The sequence below is a fragment of the Mirounga angustirostris genome, unplaced genomic scaffold, assembly GCF_029215605.1.
Source record: "Mirounga angustirostris isolate CCGP_5_RB_7025 unplaced genomic scaffold, mMirAng1.0.hap1 SCAF_16, whole genome shotgun sequence".
NCBI classification, from domain to species: Eukaryota; Metazoa; Chordata; class Mammalia; order Carnivora; family Phocidae; genus Mirounga; species Mirounga angustirostris.
The window spans coordinates 18,009,170-18,025,022 of NW_026991724.1; the positions used below are offsets into that span (position 1 = coordinate 18,009,170).

At 53.7% G+C, this 15,853-nt stretch overlaps 1 protein-coding gene across 4 annotated transcripts in view; it reads left to right on the forward strand.

The window, feature by feature from the left end:
* The window catches only part of SLC12A4 (solute carrier family 12 member 4), a 22,496-nt gene continuing 6,643 nt past the window's right edge, over positions 1 to 15,853 (forward strand). For 2 of the 4 annotated variants that reach the window (XM_045890876.3, XM_045890877.3), the window contains exons 1-9: positions 30 to 213; positions 4,831 to 4,925; positions 6,345 to 6,476; positions 10,385 to 10,531; positions 10,617 to 10,671; positions 13,149 to 13,279; positions 14,502 to 14,743; positions 14,901 to 15,115; positions 15,650 to 15,814. In XM_045890876.3, the coding sequence (XP_045746832.1) occupies positions 99 to 213; positions 4,831 to 4,925; positions 6,345 to 6,476; positions 10,385 to 10,531; positions 10,617 to 10,671; positions 13,149 to 13,279; positions 14,502 to 14,743; positions 14,901 to 15,115; positions 15,650 to 15,814 (1,297 nt within the window). In that variant the 5' untranslated portion in view covers positions 30 to 98. Of the gene's footprint in view, positions 214 to 4,332; positions 4,445 to 4,830; positions 4,926 to 6,344; positions 6,477 to 10,384; positions 10,532 to 10,616; positions 10,672 to 13,148; positions 13,280 to 14,501; positions 14,744 to 14,900; positions 15,116 to 15,649; positions 15,815 to 15,853 lie in introns of those variants that run through there. The other 2 variants (XM_045890879.3, XM_045890878.3) reach the window with 2 other exon arrangements.

A 15,853-nucleotide genomic window follows, 5' to 3' on the forward strand; every position in this document is an offset into this window, starting at 1 on the left:
GCACAGCGGGGAGGAATGCGAGCGGGCGGGGCGCGGCGGCCCGGGGCGGCGGGGACAGCCGGGGCCGGCAGCCGGGGCGGCGGGGCCGAGCGCGGGCGATGCCTCACTTCACCGTGGTGCCGGTGGACGGGCCGAGGCGCGGCGACTATGACAACCTCGAGGGTCTCAGTTGGGTGGACTACGGGGAGCGCGCGGAGCGGGAGGACTCGGACGGTGAGGGCGCTCCCGGTGGGGGCCTTGGCGCGGGGGGTGGGCGGGGGAGCAGGCCACGCTTGGCCGGCGCTCGCATAGACACCCGAACCATGCGAGCACACGTCGATGCGGGCCCAACTTTTCTTAGTCTGTGCCGCTGCCACCTCCCTCGCTCCGGGCGCGCAGACACTATTTTCCTGGGCCCCCGGCGCCCGCGGCTGGGCCGCCCTCCCCACCCCAGCTCCTCCCTTGCGGGCCGCAGGCGGGAGCTGCAGACGTGGCCGACGAAGGAGGCCAGGCCGGCGGGGCCGCCCAGATCGAGAATAGCGCCGAGCACCCGTCTCTGGCCCTCCCCGCCTGGGAGCACGGCCGCATCCCGGACCCCAGTCCCAACACCTTCTGTGAACCTCTCCTAGCCTACTCTCGTCTCGCCCACCCATTTGCGCTTCAGCGCCTCTGCCCCTGAGACTACCCTCTCTCCTCTCCCCCCACCCCCCAGCTGCGTGTAGCCAGGAAAGAAGGTTGTGCCTGCCTGAGGGGGTCTCTGGGTAACTGCCTGTGAGTGCACTCCAGCTGAGTCCACCTTAGAGCTGTAGGTACAGTGGGCATCTGTGGAGCGCTCCACAGAAGCAGGCTTGTCTAGGCGCTTCACATGAATTAACTCGTTTAATCCTCCCAGTTTCGCCCATGGGATAGGTCCTGTTATTCATGCTGAGGAAGGAGTGAACTGAGTGGAGCAGTTATTAAATTTGCCCCAGGGGATTCAAACCCAGGCTTGGAAACTCCAGCACCCTAACCTTCAACCTAGGTGTTAGAACTGGGCCTGAAGGTGGTCCCTCCTCCCTTCTCCCAGGTTCCTGCCTCTCCCAACCCCTTTCTCCATCTCCCACCCCAGGGGAGGGGTGGGGAGCTGTCCTTGCTAGGACTCTCTTAGAAAACATGTCTGTACAAATAGCATATGTGTGCTTGTGCAAGTGTCAAGTTGTATCACACCTGACTGCTGTGTGTGAAGATGCCACAGGACAGTGGTGTGGGCTGCTAGACATCAGTGGTCAGCAAGAGCCGGTGTCCCCTGACTCCCTGTTAGCCCGGGGAGGCTCTTTTACAGAGGCTGGGCGGGGCTGCATCCCCAGGAACCACCTGGACCAGTGGGCAAGCAGAGCTGAGCCTAGCCTCTGGCCCCGCCTTGGCCTCTCAGGGTGCCTGGAGGGACCTGGAGCCACATTGGCTGAGTCCTGCCAGGTCCCTCCAAGCTGAGACAGCTCCTCCCACTACCCCCCCCCTTCTCCTCTTGCGCCTTTTCAGCCAGAACTTGGCTGTGTCTGCAGTATGGGGGACGCTCTGCGCCCTGGTGAGTGATTATGATCCTTCTTGGTGGGGACTGCAAAGGGTGAGGGAGCACAAAAACAGCCTCAGGTCCATCTCATGGGGCCACTCCAGCCAGGTACCTGAATCTCTCAAGGCCCATACTTATGCTCCAAGGGGTATAGATGGGCCTCTCATCCAGCCCAATATGGCCTGTGGGCAGGGGGTAGGAAGGTTCTAGAAGGGTACCCCTGGCAGATGCTTGTGAGCACAGGGATGAGGACTCTCACCTGTTTCCCCACTTGTAGCTGGTGTGTTCATAGCTGCTAGCAAGAACACACAGATATGTGTACCTCACACGTAGTCCCCAGGATTACGCCATGCTCTGGTTCACTGGGGGTCTCAGGTTGGTATCTGAGTAGCTCTGGCCTGGCAGGCATGTCCAGACCTGCCCTGGAATTTTTGGAATAGCGGAGGGCAGTACAGACATCCAGGCACTGGTCAGGTCTCCCCACCTCCTCACAGTTCCACGACAGCTGTCCTTAAACGAATATTTGGGGAAATCCAGGGAATGACTGCTGGGTGTCTGGTACCAGATTGTTCCTTTTCTGACGCATCTGGGTTGTTGGAAGAGTGGGTGTTACTATCTCTACTTCATAGAAGAGGAAACTAAAGCAGCACAGAGAGGGTAAGCAGGTTGCCCTGGGTCACAGAGAGGGAGGGTCTGGAATTCAAGCTGGGCTGCCAGCCATATGAGCACCAAGAACCTTGGGTATGTGCACCCTGGGCTAACTGCAAACCCCAGCCACTCTCTAGTTAAAGGCTTGTACTGCATCCTGAGGTGCATCCCAGGATGAACCAGGGCCCAGAAGAGTAGGAGTAGGAAACCTGCAGCTTAGCTCCCACCTGATTCTGATGGATCCTGGGACCCAGATTTGGCCCCTCTCACTGGGTGCCCTTGTCTCTGAATCTCTCTGAGCCTCACTTTCCTTGTTACTAAAAGGGAATAAATGGTATCTACTGGAGTGCTGCTGACTAAAGGCAACCCTTGGATGGGCTCTCAGCCACTCTGGAGTCATGGCCAAAGGGACAAGGATTGGGTGGGTTTTGGAGGACTATTCACAGGCATTTGGCGGGGGGGGGGGGGGGGGGGAACGGCTGCTATGTGCTCAACTCTGCATTTTCTGGATACCAGTGCAGTCTCCTCACAGAGACAGGCAACAATGGTGGGACAGGCTGCAGTGCATGAGCTTAGCACAATTTATAATTTATTTCTAGCCTACTTCCACAAAAGAGTCAGAAGAGATAAAAGCAACAAAAGTGTCTCCCCAAAGCACTGTCACAGTTAGAAGGGTCATAACCATAAAGAGGAAGAGGGTAAGGACTCTGAGATGAGACCGATGGTGACTGTATCTAAGGAGTAAATTTAGCTTGGAGATTCCTGACAGCCAAGGCAGGAAGGGAAATAAGATGAGCTCTACAGTTGCCATTTTCTGACAAAATGAAGCATCTGACTTATTCGGAAGAGAAACTTTTTTTTGGTTACAAAACCCAAGAGTACTTTTCTGAAGCTTCTCACTGAAGGGCCGTTAATGTAACGAGCAGTGTTACTGGGTTTTCTGATTTTTCTTATAGCTTCTTATCCTGATCCTGAACAAGTATCAAGGGTACAGCAAATGTCATAGGGTGTCTGAGGAGCCAAATGACCCCGTGAGGCTTTAATATGACTCAGTGGTCTGGCTTGACCTCTTGCTTGCTGTCTTTGTCCACTGTGCTATTGGCATTGACCTGCACACAATTGTGTAGCTCACGGGACTGAGCTGCTTGGCTCCCTTGGCTCACTTAGCTAGTCCAGGTTCCTAGATGAGGTGATATATCCCTTTCACATGTTGTGGGAATGAAGAGCTGACTTTGCCCCCAAAATTTTCTTCAACACACTTTACCTGTCAGTCTCTGGGCAATGAGGAATCCACAGTGCGGCACCTACTGAGTGTTGTTGGCTCAGGGAAGGCAAGTTAAATCTTACACCGATGGCAAGAGAATGTATCAGATGGAGGATGCATCATTCAGCATTTTTAGCTGCAAACAAGAGAAATGAATTGTGGGTTATTTAACCAGAGAGGGTTGGCAGATATCTCTCACAAAATCAGGCTTGGCCAGTGCATGGCTGGAATACTCCACTAGTCTGGATCGGTGATGACAATTCTGTTGCCACGTTTTTGCCATCCAACACCAAATGGCTTTTGTGAACCAAGATGATAGCTTTCCATTTGCTATGAGGCCTCCAGCCACTCCTGCAGCTGCCATACTGTCTAGAGGGGGACAAAAGCACTTAATGACTAGAAAAGGAGTACCTGGGTGTCCTCTCCCTGCTCGATGGAAAACTGGGAATGTACCCCACAGAGACTGACAAAGGATAAAGTTTGGGAAACGGGAGTATTTGAATGCTGAGAAACCAGAAAAAGCAGCTGAGCTTTGAGTCGAGGCAGGCCTATTAAACAAGGCGCATCTGGCTCCTTTACGCGAGGTTTACTTGGAGCGGAGACACTCACCAGCCCGGAGGGTAGGTAGGGGTAGCCTGGTATGGGCGTCGCACCTAATCTGGGACAAGCTGCTGGAACCTGAGGCAGGGAGGCCAACGGGGCTCCCGACAGTAGTCCCTGCTTAGTCCACCACCCACCTGGCCCGGCTCTCTCATAGGGCTTTCTCAGGCGTTCCTACGTGGCTCCTTGCACCACTTCCGCTGTCTGAACAGCCCTTCTTGCCCCTCCTCCCAGCATGCCCCGGGCTGCCCTCCAGGCGGCCCCCGCGCAGTGCGTGGTGGGATAGCGAGCAGGGGGCCAGCTGGCCATGGCCGCAGAAGGCCCCCTGTGTGGCTTCATATATCTGGAGGGCAGAGCCCAGTCGGCCCCTGAGGACGCTGAGCCCTTGGCGCCCAGCACGCTGGGTATTGCAGATGGCCCTGGGAAATGGGAGTCGGGGGTGCGGGGCTGGGATGGTCTGAGGGCAGGCCAGGACTTGGCCACGCCCCTCCCGTCAGGCCCCGCCCCTCAGCGTTAACACGTGGTGGAGCCAGTGTGTCTGGGGCCTTCACACAGGTGCCCTGGAGGAAGTGATGCGCTGGCTTCTGGTCATTGGTCACTCTGCTAATTCTGGCTCTTCATGGAGACTGGCAGAGTATGATGGGGAAACTGAGGCCCAGCCTGGTACACTGGCCCCTGAAGTGCTCCACAGAGATGTGTTTTGTGGGCTGGCTTGTTGGGCTGGGGTGCAGGCAGGCTGGGGGCTTGGGAGGCAGCCCCTGACTGGGATTTTGTCCCTCTCTCTCCATAGGACATGGCAACCACAGAGAGAGCAGCCCTTTCCTTTGTCCCTTGGAGGCTTCCAGAGGAAGTGACTACTACGACAGGAACCTGGCACTGTTTGAGGTAGCTGAGGAGCCATTCTGGGCCACAGGTGTGGCAGGCAGGTGGGAGTGGGGGGCAGGGCCCCTTCAGGACTCAAGCTTTAGCTAAGCAGGCAGTCTGGACGGTTGTGTCACCTATGCTTCAGCTCCTCCTTCAGTCTGTTTCCCTTGGCCCTTTGAACTGAAACTGCTTTCCCAGAGGCCACTCACAACCCCACACCACCCACTTTAGGGGTATGTACTTTTGAGTTCCATGTAGCCTCCCAGCCAGGTGACCACTTGTCAGGATTTCTCACCTCAGGATTTCCTTTTTTCCCTTTACTCATAGGACTTTTCATTCTTCCCTCTCCTGTGAACTTTTCCTTGTCCTCCCTGGTTGGCTCTTCTAACTCTGTCCTCATGTTTATAGTCTTGGTCCTTCTTACTGGATCTACTTTCTCTCTCCACATCTGCAGCCTTAGTGGGCACCTCTCTGCAAACATTGCCAATATTGTGCCCCTGAACTTGAATTTTATCCTTTTCAGACTCAAGCTCAGAAGTTGGATCTGGATTTAAGGCATGGTTTAGGCCTCTTAACGCTGACCCACACGTTCAGCTGTCCCTTGGAATATCACGGGCTCCTCCGTCTCCACATGCCCCAAAAGACCTGCATCTTCACTTCTCACTTCAAACCAGTTTCTCCTTGTGTGTAGGGTCAGAAGGGAGATGACAGATAGGGAAAGACTAAATGGGCAAGGGGCAGGTAGAGGGATGGTGCTGGGAAGGGTGCAGGAACAGGGAAGGCCTAGACTCAGGTGGGGGTTGGGGAGCCTGAGCCCTGGGAGGCCTCCTGACCTGGAAAAATGGCATGTTTCTGCAGCAAAGGCTTTGACCTGGCTCCACCTGAAGATGGGTAGGGGGCCAGGATCCTACCTTGGGGATTGAGGTGTGTTACAAAGCCTGGGACCTGGGGAGAAGACCATCTGAGAGGCTCAGGGTTTGGGCAAATAAGAGAGACTTAACTTGTTCCAAACATCCTCTTTCAACTTCCTTGGTTCACTGAGAGGGCTTTTTCAGTGGGAGAGTTGAGGGCAGAGGTGAGTCCCAGAAGTAGCCGGGCAGAACAGGCAGGATGAAGTGTGCCATTCGCCTGTCTGCCAGCTGTGCCTTGCCCTGCCCTCACCCCTGAGGCAGGTCGTTTTCGCAAATGGGCTGGTAGCGATTGTAGCCAAGATAAGGCAGAGAGAAGCAGTCACTGGGCTGGGCCTTTGAGTGGCGTGTGCTGGGGTGTGGTGCCCACACCTGCCCGGTAGGCTGGCTTGGGCTGCCCCACACAAGAGTGGGCTCAGGCCCAGGCCTGCCTGAGGGCTTGGCGAGGGGCCAGAGCAGGCGGCTGGCTACACATAAGTAGCCTGGCACCATCCAGGCCCATTGCCAGATTGCCCTGTGGCTCTGTTTACAGGAAGAGCTGGACATCCGCCCAAAGGTATCGTCTCTTCTGGGCAAGCTCGTCAGCTATACCAACCTCACACAGGGTGCCAAGGAACATGAGGAAGCTGAGAGTGGGGAGGGCACCCGCCGGAGAGCCGCCAAGGTGAGCTGGTTAGGGGCAGTAGGGGGGCCATTCCTAGGAGGACAGACTCAGCACCGTGGAATTGGCAATTGTGAGCATCCCAGGGGATGTGGGTACCATGTATGGTGAGCATGGATCATCGATGGGCACTGAGTGCGTTGGGCTCAAGAAAGCTTCAAGCAAGGGGCTGAGGAGGAGCCTCTGAAGGGGGCAGAGGACTAGAAGGGGCAGAGGGCCAAGAAGACCCTCAGAAACGATAGTGAGAGTGATGGCTGCCTTTTCCCTGCCCTCTCTGTGTGCCAGGCATCGTGCTAGGCACTGGGCTTGGGTTCTCCCACGCCGTCTTCCCAACAAAGCTGTGAAACAGGCCCTACTTCCATCCTCGTTTTACGGACAAGGAAACCAAGTGTTAGAGGCATGAAGTAACTCGCCTAAGGCCACTCAGCTAGACAAGATGAGTGCGTACACTAGAAGACGGATTTGTGGATTCACTGTGGGATATATGATGTAGAGGGCCAGAACACTGGCATTCCATCAGGATGCATAAGGGTGTTAGCTTGGGAATCGGGAACCTGGTTGTCCACGGGGGCTGTGTAACCCAGTGACCAAAACCTGCCCCTCACTGTGTTGCTTCCACTGGCAGACCTCTCCAACCACTGGAGAGAAGCCCCTGGGTTTCTCAAATGCCACGGTTGGGGGATGATTGGAACATAACACTGCCTCTTGGAGCGTCCCTATTCCTCTCCTAGCCCCATTCCTGGTCGCTATCCAGGCCTCTGGCCATCTAGCTGTCCTCTCTCATCAGGATGAGTTTACACATCCTTGCTCAGCTCCCCTATAGGATGGGGCTCAAGTTTAACTGAAGGTTGGGTTTTTTTCCTACATTTTCAGTTTGGAGGCAAGGAGCCCTGCCTCTCCACCTACTGACTCCCTGAGGTTTGGGAAACAGCTGTGATTGATTGATTGATTGATTTATAAAGATTTTATTTATTTGACAGCGAGAGAGGGAACACAAGCAGGGGGAGTGGGAGAAGGAGAAGCAGGCTTCCCGTGGAGCAGGGAGCCTGATGTGGGGCTGGATCCCAGGACCCCGGGATCATGACCTGAGCAGACGCTTAACGACTGAGCCACCCAGGCGCCCCAAGAGCTGTGATTTAAAAGGAGCTTGAGGGCTGCCTGGGAGGCTCAGTCAGTTAACTGTCTGACTCTTGATTTCAGCTCGAGTCATGATCTCAGGGTCGTGGGATCGAGCCAAGCGTCAGGCTCCGCCCTTGGCGTGGAGTCCGCTTCTCCCTCTGCTCCTCCCCCCCCCACTCTTGTGCGCGCGCGCGCGCTCTCTCTCTCTCTCTCTCTCTCTCTCAAATAAATAAATAAGATCTTTAAAAATAAATAAATAAAAGGAGCTTGGGTCTGGCACTAGCTGTAGTGTTCTTGCTGGAGGTCAGCACAGACAGAAGTTCCTGGTTGGGACAGACTGAGGACCCAACCTCAGACCTCCTCGTGAAATTTGGGCCGTGCTGGGGTGGCCCAAGGAAAGGGTACACTGGGCTGTTGTGCACCCTTCCCCTTGCTCCTCCAGGAAGCAAACCAGCCCCCGCTTCAGAGAGGGCAGCTAAGATCTTGAGGTCACACAGACCTGACCCCCACTCTATCCTGCTGGCTGTGATTTTGATTTTGCTGGCATTTTCTGGACCACACATGGCAGAGAAGCCCGAGTGTCTGTGGCTATCCCTATTCAGCCCTGCAGGAGGGTGTCAGCCTCTGAGAGTGTTGCTTGCAGTGGGTGGTAGGATCCTTGATGAGAGCTTCCTCCCTGCTCCTTCAGGCCAAATCTGGGGAGCTGGTGGCTGGAAGTAAAAAGGTCCCTGACAAAGACTAGTGCACATCTCAACAAGAGTGTCAGAAGGAAGTCTGGGTTGGTGAAGGGTCATGGTCTCTTCGCCTATGAGGAGCCTTGTCAGGATGCTGGGATCCAGCCTCGGCTTACCTGCCCAGCTCACCTGGCCCTCGGGTTAGGACATTAAGAGGATGGCAGAGTATCTTAGTTTTAGTGGCTTTTCCATGGAGGAAGAAGGCTGCTCCAGTCCGCAGGAATCTAGGGAGCTGGAACTACTGAGCTCTGATCCTTACCCAGGACGGGTCTGAGCAGTTCCCTCAGGAAAGGAGGCTTAAAGCGGGAAGGGTGGGCCTCCAACCAGACCTAAGGCAGCCTCTCCGTGGCAGCTGCCCCGGCTCTGGCCTGATGACCTTCGGAGGCTGCCAGAGGTTATTTGGGGATGCAGTAAGCATTTCCGGCCCTGCCCTTTCCCACACTGCCCTTTCCCCACAGTGACTCAGCTTAGAATGGATGTGGGGCTGGGAGCTGCTACTATCCAGTGAGTGGTTCAGGGCCTCTGTGAAGGGCTCAGAGCCCAGATGAGGTGTGTTTGTCACCTACGGTTTGAGGGACCATTTGTTCTTACTCCGGCCTTTCCAGGCCCTTCTGAGGTCCTTTTAGGCTGCACGCAGATCCTGCCCCAGACCTGGACCCTTCAGTAGAGTTCCTGTGGCCACATGGTTCTCTCTCCCACCCCAGCTCCAGGGCAGCAGGCTTTGCTGGGGCTCTGGTGGAAGCTCTTAGGGCCCTGCTACCCTAGGCTGCACTCATAAGATACCTTTCAAGAAGGTGCTAGCCTTGCTTCTTGTTTCAGCCTCTGTCCTAGCCTCCTGGATGACCCCTACTCTGCCCTTAGATATTTGAGAAATCCTGTCTGGATTTGCCCACTGGATCTTCCTCACCTGTCCTTCAGCTTGAGTTTCTATTGTCTATGCAGGATTTTCCCAGCAGGTTATCCCAGAGGCCTTCCAAGGCACCACTCACTGGGCTCAGGAACATCTTTTGGGTACCTGCAGGGCCTACTGGTGATAGAAAAGTGAGCAAACTGAGTATACCCCAGTATAGTCATGAGATATTCGAGTGAACAGTTACCATGTATATCAGATGCATTAAGGGGATGCAAGAGGAAGTACCAACTCAAGGCAACCTAAGGCAACCCAGGAGAATGTCCTGGAAGAGGCAACCGTTAAGCCCCCTGAGGTTTTAACTGAAGAGTTTGCCAGGCAATGAGACAGCGCTGACCCTTCCAGGCAGAGTCCAGCACATGTCCTAGTTCAGAGGCTGTGAGGGACCAATGTCATCTGGGGCTGAAGCTGTCAGAGAAGGTGATGGGGCTCACCTGGTGGCCCAAAGCAGGGAATCTGGCCCAAACTGGATTACAGGATGGACACTGCAGAGGGTTTTCAGCACAGATGATGAGATTGGGCTTGGTGTTCAGAGACCCGCTCTGGCAGCAGAGTGGGCTGGAGTGTGGAGAAGTCGACAGGCATGGGGGGCACTGTCCAGGTGCCACAGGTGTGGTGCCCCAAGTTCAAGGGACTAAGGCTGAGGGAAGGCAGGCTGATCTCAGGGCAGCTTGAGAGCAGACTGGGCAGGACTTGGCATCCACTGGGACTGGAGGTGGGGGTTGGAGAGAGGGAGTCCCAGGGACAACTTCTTGGACTCTGACATGGGTGACATGGGGCCTGCTGGGTGAGAAGGTGGGCATCCAAGACAGATCTTGATTTGTTTCTAGAAGTTTAACAGAAGAGAGGAAGGGAAGGGGGCCATACCTTGAGAGGGAGGTGAGGCTCAAAAGCTCACATGTGGGGTTTTCAAAAGAATCAGGTTTTATGCCTTTCCAGTCCCAAACTGTCTTCATATGGAAGTCAGCATAGATATCCTGTCACCCCACTCCCCATGCTCCCCAGGACTACACTCGGGATTCCAGCCTATCCTCTGATAGAATACCCCGGAGATAAGGAGTCTTCTGAGTGACCAGGGGCTGGCCTTCCATGGTGCATCTGGGCCCCTTTGATGTTCTGTGCTCCCCTCCTCCCTTCCTGTTCCATAGGCACCCAGCATGGGCACCCTCATGGGGGTGTACCTGCCCTGCCTGCAAAATATCTTTGGGGTTATCCTGTTCTTGCGGCTGACCTGGATGGTGGGCACGGCCGGTGTGCTGCAGGCCCTCCTCATCGTGCTCATCTGCTGCTGCTGTGTGAGTATCCTCGCTGGGGTGGGGGCCATAGGCACCCCGCAGAGCCCACCCAGCCGAGCTGCTCACCTAGGCCTCCTTCCCACAGACCCTGCTGACAGCCATCTCCATGAGCGCCATCGCCACCAATGGTGTGGTTCCAGGTGGGTAAGCGCCACCCCAGGCCTGATGGGAGCAAGGGGTCCAGAATCAACCTTGATGTGCCCGGGGACCCTCATTACCAAGCCCATGCCCTCCTTCCCCCCAAGCAGTTGTCTGATGAGGTCTTAATAGCTGACTCTGTGCCAGTACCAACACTTAGGAGCACCCTCGCTTGACAGAATTTGAGACTGCTGTTATGTTTTGTGTCCTGATTGTTTAGTCTAAAAGTAATTTTTTAAAAAAGGGTCCTGGGGCTGACAAGATAATCAGACATACCGGGTGGCCCACACCAAGGAGTCTAGACACTATGGATTATAGGATAGACAATATAGAGGGTTTTCATTTTCAGCAGGGATGATGAGATTGGACTTAGTTCTCAGAGACCCTGTTTATTTATTTATTCAACCTTTTTTTTTTTAATTTATTTGACAGAGAGATAGCACAAGTAGGCAGAGTGGCAGGCAGAGGGAAAGGGAGAAGCAGGCTCTCTGCTGAGCAGGGAGCCCGATGCGGGGCTCGATCCCAGGAGTCTGGGATCATGACCTGAGCCGAAGGCAGCCGCTGAACTGACTGAGCCACCCAGGCGCCCCAATTCAACCATTTTTAAATTTTTTAAATTTAATTTTATTTTTTAAATTCAAATGGCTGTTTCCCAATTTTTTTTTTTTTTAAGATTTTTATTTATTTGACAGAGAGAGATACAGCGAGAGAGGGAACACAAGCAGGGGGAGTGGAGAGGGAGAAGCAGGCCTCCTGCCGAGCAGGGAGCCCGATGCGGGGCTCGATCCCAGGACCCTGAGATCATGACCTGAGCCGAAGGCAGACGCTTAACGACTGAGCCACCCAGGCGCCCCTCAACCATTTTTTTTTAAAAAAAGATTTTATTTGTTTGCCAGAGAGAGACACAGCGAGAGAGGGAACACAAGCAGGGGGAGTGGGAGAGAAGCAGGCTTCCTGCTGAGCAGGGGGCCCGATGTAGGGCTCGATCCCAGGACCCTGGGATCATGACCTGAGCCGAAGGCAGACACTTAACGACTGAGCCACCCAGGCGCCCCTATTCAACCATTTTTTATACTGATGCAGATTTCTGGATATGTATTTTATTCTTTGGATCATAATCCAGTGCTATCATTATTTATTTTGTTGCTCAAACTGTTCCACTTTGGCTGTTCAGCTATTCAGGTTGGCTTCTGTGTCTTGATTTTTTTTTTTTTTAAATAACAGCTTTATTAGTATTAGTATAAAAGTAAGAGGAGAAAAATGTAATATATGATTACTGTAAGAAAGTGTGAAAGTGAAGAAAAATACAGAAAGGAAAATTTAAAGTACCCATAATCCCAGGGGCGCCTGGGTGGCTCATTCGTTAAGTGTCTGCCTTCGGCTCAGGTCATGATTCCAGGGATCAAGCCCTGCATCAGGCTCCCTGCTCGGCGGGAAGCCTGCTTCTCCCTCTCCCACTCCCACTGCTTGTATTCCTTCTCTCGCTGTGTCTCTCTCTGTCAAATAAATAAATAAAAATCTTTAAAAATAAATACATAAATAAATAAATAAATAAATAAATAAATAAATAAATAAATAAATAAATAAATAAATAAAAATAAAGTACCCATAATCCCACCATCCCGAGTTAGAAACAGTTTATTTGGTTAGAAACAGGATCAATAGGATATTACCTAATTTATGTGATTATTCCACCCTGGGGTTCTGGTTCTTCACTGTTGTAAACGTTGTCATGAACAGCTTTGCACACAGAGCTCTCTCTGTTCAGGCCCTTGACAGCTCCCTTAAGAGAGGATCCTAGAGGTAGGATTACAGCATGGAAGGGATTAACTTTTTAAAAGTCTTTGGAGCCCTATTCCCAGATTTTTCACCAGAGACGTTTTATTAGGAGCAGACTGAACAAGCAACATGGGGTCACTCTTGTCCCCCTGCACCCTCACCAGCCCTGGGGCCCAGTGTTGACTCTGTCAATCTTGCCAGGGGTGTTAGACCCTGATAGAAGCACAGTCTCAAGGCAGGAGGGTTAGCCCGGTGGCCGGCCCTGTGCTGGGCCCTGGAGACAAAAAAAAACTGGACAGCACAGCCCTTGCCTTGGTCCGGAGGGGTCTGACTAACAGACACAGCCCTTGGGAGGGGTGAGGCATGCTGAGATAGGCCACACCCAGCTAGAGGAGGCGGTGGGGACTGGCATGAGTGCAAGGGGTTGGGGGACAGTGGGCCACTTGAGCACTGCTGTGGATTAGAGCTGCCCTAGCAAAGCAGGCATTTCACTGGCCCGTGCTGGGTGTTGGAGTCAGATGGGGAGGGGGTTCAATCCCAGCCCAGCCACTTAGTAACTGTGCAGCCTTGCGCAAGCCTCCTAACCCTCTGCTCATCTGTAAATGGGAAAAACATTCCCCGTCACCCTGGGTGGTTGTGAGGGGTTGTCCTGGGGGAAACCCCCTTGCAGAAAACCCAGCCTTGACTTTCTCTGTTGTAGCTGGGGGCTCCTATTTCATGATTTCCCGCTCGCTGGGGCCAGAATTTGGAGGCGCTGTGGGTCTGTGCTTCTACCTGGGAACAACATTTGCAGCAGCCATGTACATCCTCGGTGCCATTGAGATCTTGCTGGTGAGTCAGGCTAAGCCCTGGCCAGTTCCAGTCTTGTCCAAATAGTCCCTTTCCCCTAGGCCAGGCTGCTCATGCTCCCCTCACCTATGGCCACAGTCTGGGGCTTATAATGTGGAAGGCCTTCTCAAGGGAGAAAGATCTTTGCTCACTCCAGTCTCCCCTTCAACCCCTTGCCAGTTTGGGTCAGGCAGGGAAGGGGCCTGGCTACCTTCACCTTGACCCAGAGCGTTCCATCTACTTGGGCACCATTTCAGCCGTAGCAGGTGGTCTGTCAACTGTTGCATTTAACTTAGTGATCTTGGTGATCATGCAGAGCCTACCTCCTGGGCTTATGTAGGCTTTGGCCAAGTCTGTCTCCCCCCAGGGCTCTGTACCAAGGCCCTTCAGATCAATGTTATCCTTGCCCCTAAAAGGGCGAACAACCACCGGACCTTTGCCCCCTCCATGAGCCCCATGTGTGCTCTGACTTAGCCTCCCCCTCCCCACTGAATTGCCCCAGCTGGTAGAGCAGAGATGGAGGGGTGGTGGGTAACAAGTGCCCACCCCTCAGACAATAGATGTTAGAGGAACTGCCTGGCTATCCCCACCTCCAGGTCTTTTGCCTATAGTAGGGCTCTGCTCCTGGATCTTCTGGGGTGGGGGAGAGGGGTTGTTTTTTGTTTTCCATCTCCCACATTCCTACATTTATTATTTGGATTTCTTCTGTAAGGAAAGTGTGTCCTCTTCCCCCTTTATTTATCTAACCGTGTTTTTCTATCAGCATGGACTCCTGGATATTTATTCTTTGGCTCATAATCCAGTACTATCATTATTTATTTGTTCGCTGTTTAGCTATTCAGGTTGACTTCTCTGTCTGAATTATATCATTCACACACCATACAATTCTCTACCCATTTTAAGTATACAAGTTAATGGTTTTTAGTATATTCACAGAGGTATGCAACTATCACCACAGTCAATTTTAGAACATTCTCATCCCCCCAGGAAGAAATCCCATTCTTGTTGGTAGTCATTCCCCATTCACCTCCAGCCCTAGGCAACCATTAATTTGCTTTCTCTAATCAGATTTACCCATTCTGGATATTTCATATCAACAGAATCATACAATATATGGTCTTTTGTGACTGTCTTTTTCTGAATATTCTTTTAAAAAGAAAATCAAAATTACAGAAATCGCTTTCCAGAAAGGAAGCTCGACCTTTCTTTATCTGTCTTGTTTCAGACCTACATTGCCCCGCCAGCTGCCATTTTTTACCCAACAGGCGCTCACGATACATCGAGTGCTACCTTGAACAATATGCGGGTGTATGGGACCATTTTTCTGACTTTCATGACCCTGGTGGTGTTTGTTGGTGTCAAGTATGTGAACAAATTTGCCTCACTCTTCCTGGCCTGTGTGATCATCTCCATCCTGTCCATCTATGCCGGGGGCATCAAGTCAATTTTTGACCCTCCTGTGTTTCCGTAAGTCACCTGGGAATACATCCACGCATTGCACTGACATCCCTCCCAAGTAGATAGCCTTTAAGTCCCAGAGACTGCAGGATGGGAACACACTGGGCCCTCCAGCTGAGCAGGTACTGATGCTTCTGCTCCCCCCCCCACCCCCCACCCCCCACAGAGTATGCATGCTGGGCAACAGGACCCTGTCCCGGGACCAGTTTGACATCTGTGCCAAGACAACCATGATGAACAATGAGACAGTGGCCACGCAGCTGTGGAACCTCTTCTGCCACAGCCCTAACCTTACCGCTGACTCCTGTGACCCCTACTTCCTGGTCAACAATGTGACCGAGATCCCTGGCATCCCTGGTGCAGCTGCTGGTGTGCTCCAGGGTGCGTGCTCCCTCCCGTCCTCCTGCTTCTGACGCACGGGCTGAGCAGGCGGCGGGGAGCGAGTGTGGAAGGGGACTGGAGCACAGAGCTGTCCTTGTGTGGCCAGCTCGGGAATGGGGGGCAGGTCTGGCTGCCTTCCCGGCCCAGCAGTGTCCTCTCAGTCTCGTTCCTGGCAGCTAGGTTTTGGGTGAACAGAGCCTGTTTGGCCGGTATCCCAGGCATGCAGCAGCCCCCAGAAAGTTCTGGCAACCCCTCTCTCCCCAGCCACCCGCCTCTGACCCTGCCTGGGATTGTTCTCCTAGGAGCCATAAAAGGCCTCTGTGTAGGAGGCAGGCAGTGGCGAGGCTGTGGTCAATGGTGGTTCAGCCACCTTTGCCTGTCAGACTTCTGTCAAGACAGCTCCTTCCCTGTGGCCCATGCTGGCCCCCATTCCGAACCCCTAAGCCTCCTACATCTGCAGCCTCTGGCTGAGCTGCCCCACGCTGCCCCTGGGAAGTGAGCAGGGTTGCGGTGCTGACGCTGCTGCCCCCACAGAAAACTTGTGGAGCACCTACCTGGAGAAGGGCGAGGTCGTGGAGAAGCACGGGCTGCCTTCCACAGATGCCCTCGGCCTGAAGGAGAGCCTGCCCCTGTACGTGGTGGCTGACATCGCGACATCCTTCACCGTGCTGGTTGGCATCTTCTTTCCCTCCGTAACAGGTGGGTACCTCTCGCCCGTGCCCCCCTCCCCCGGCCCTG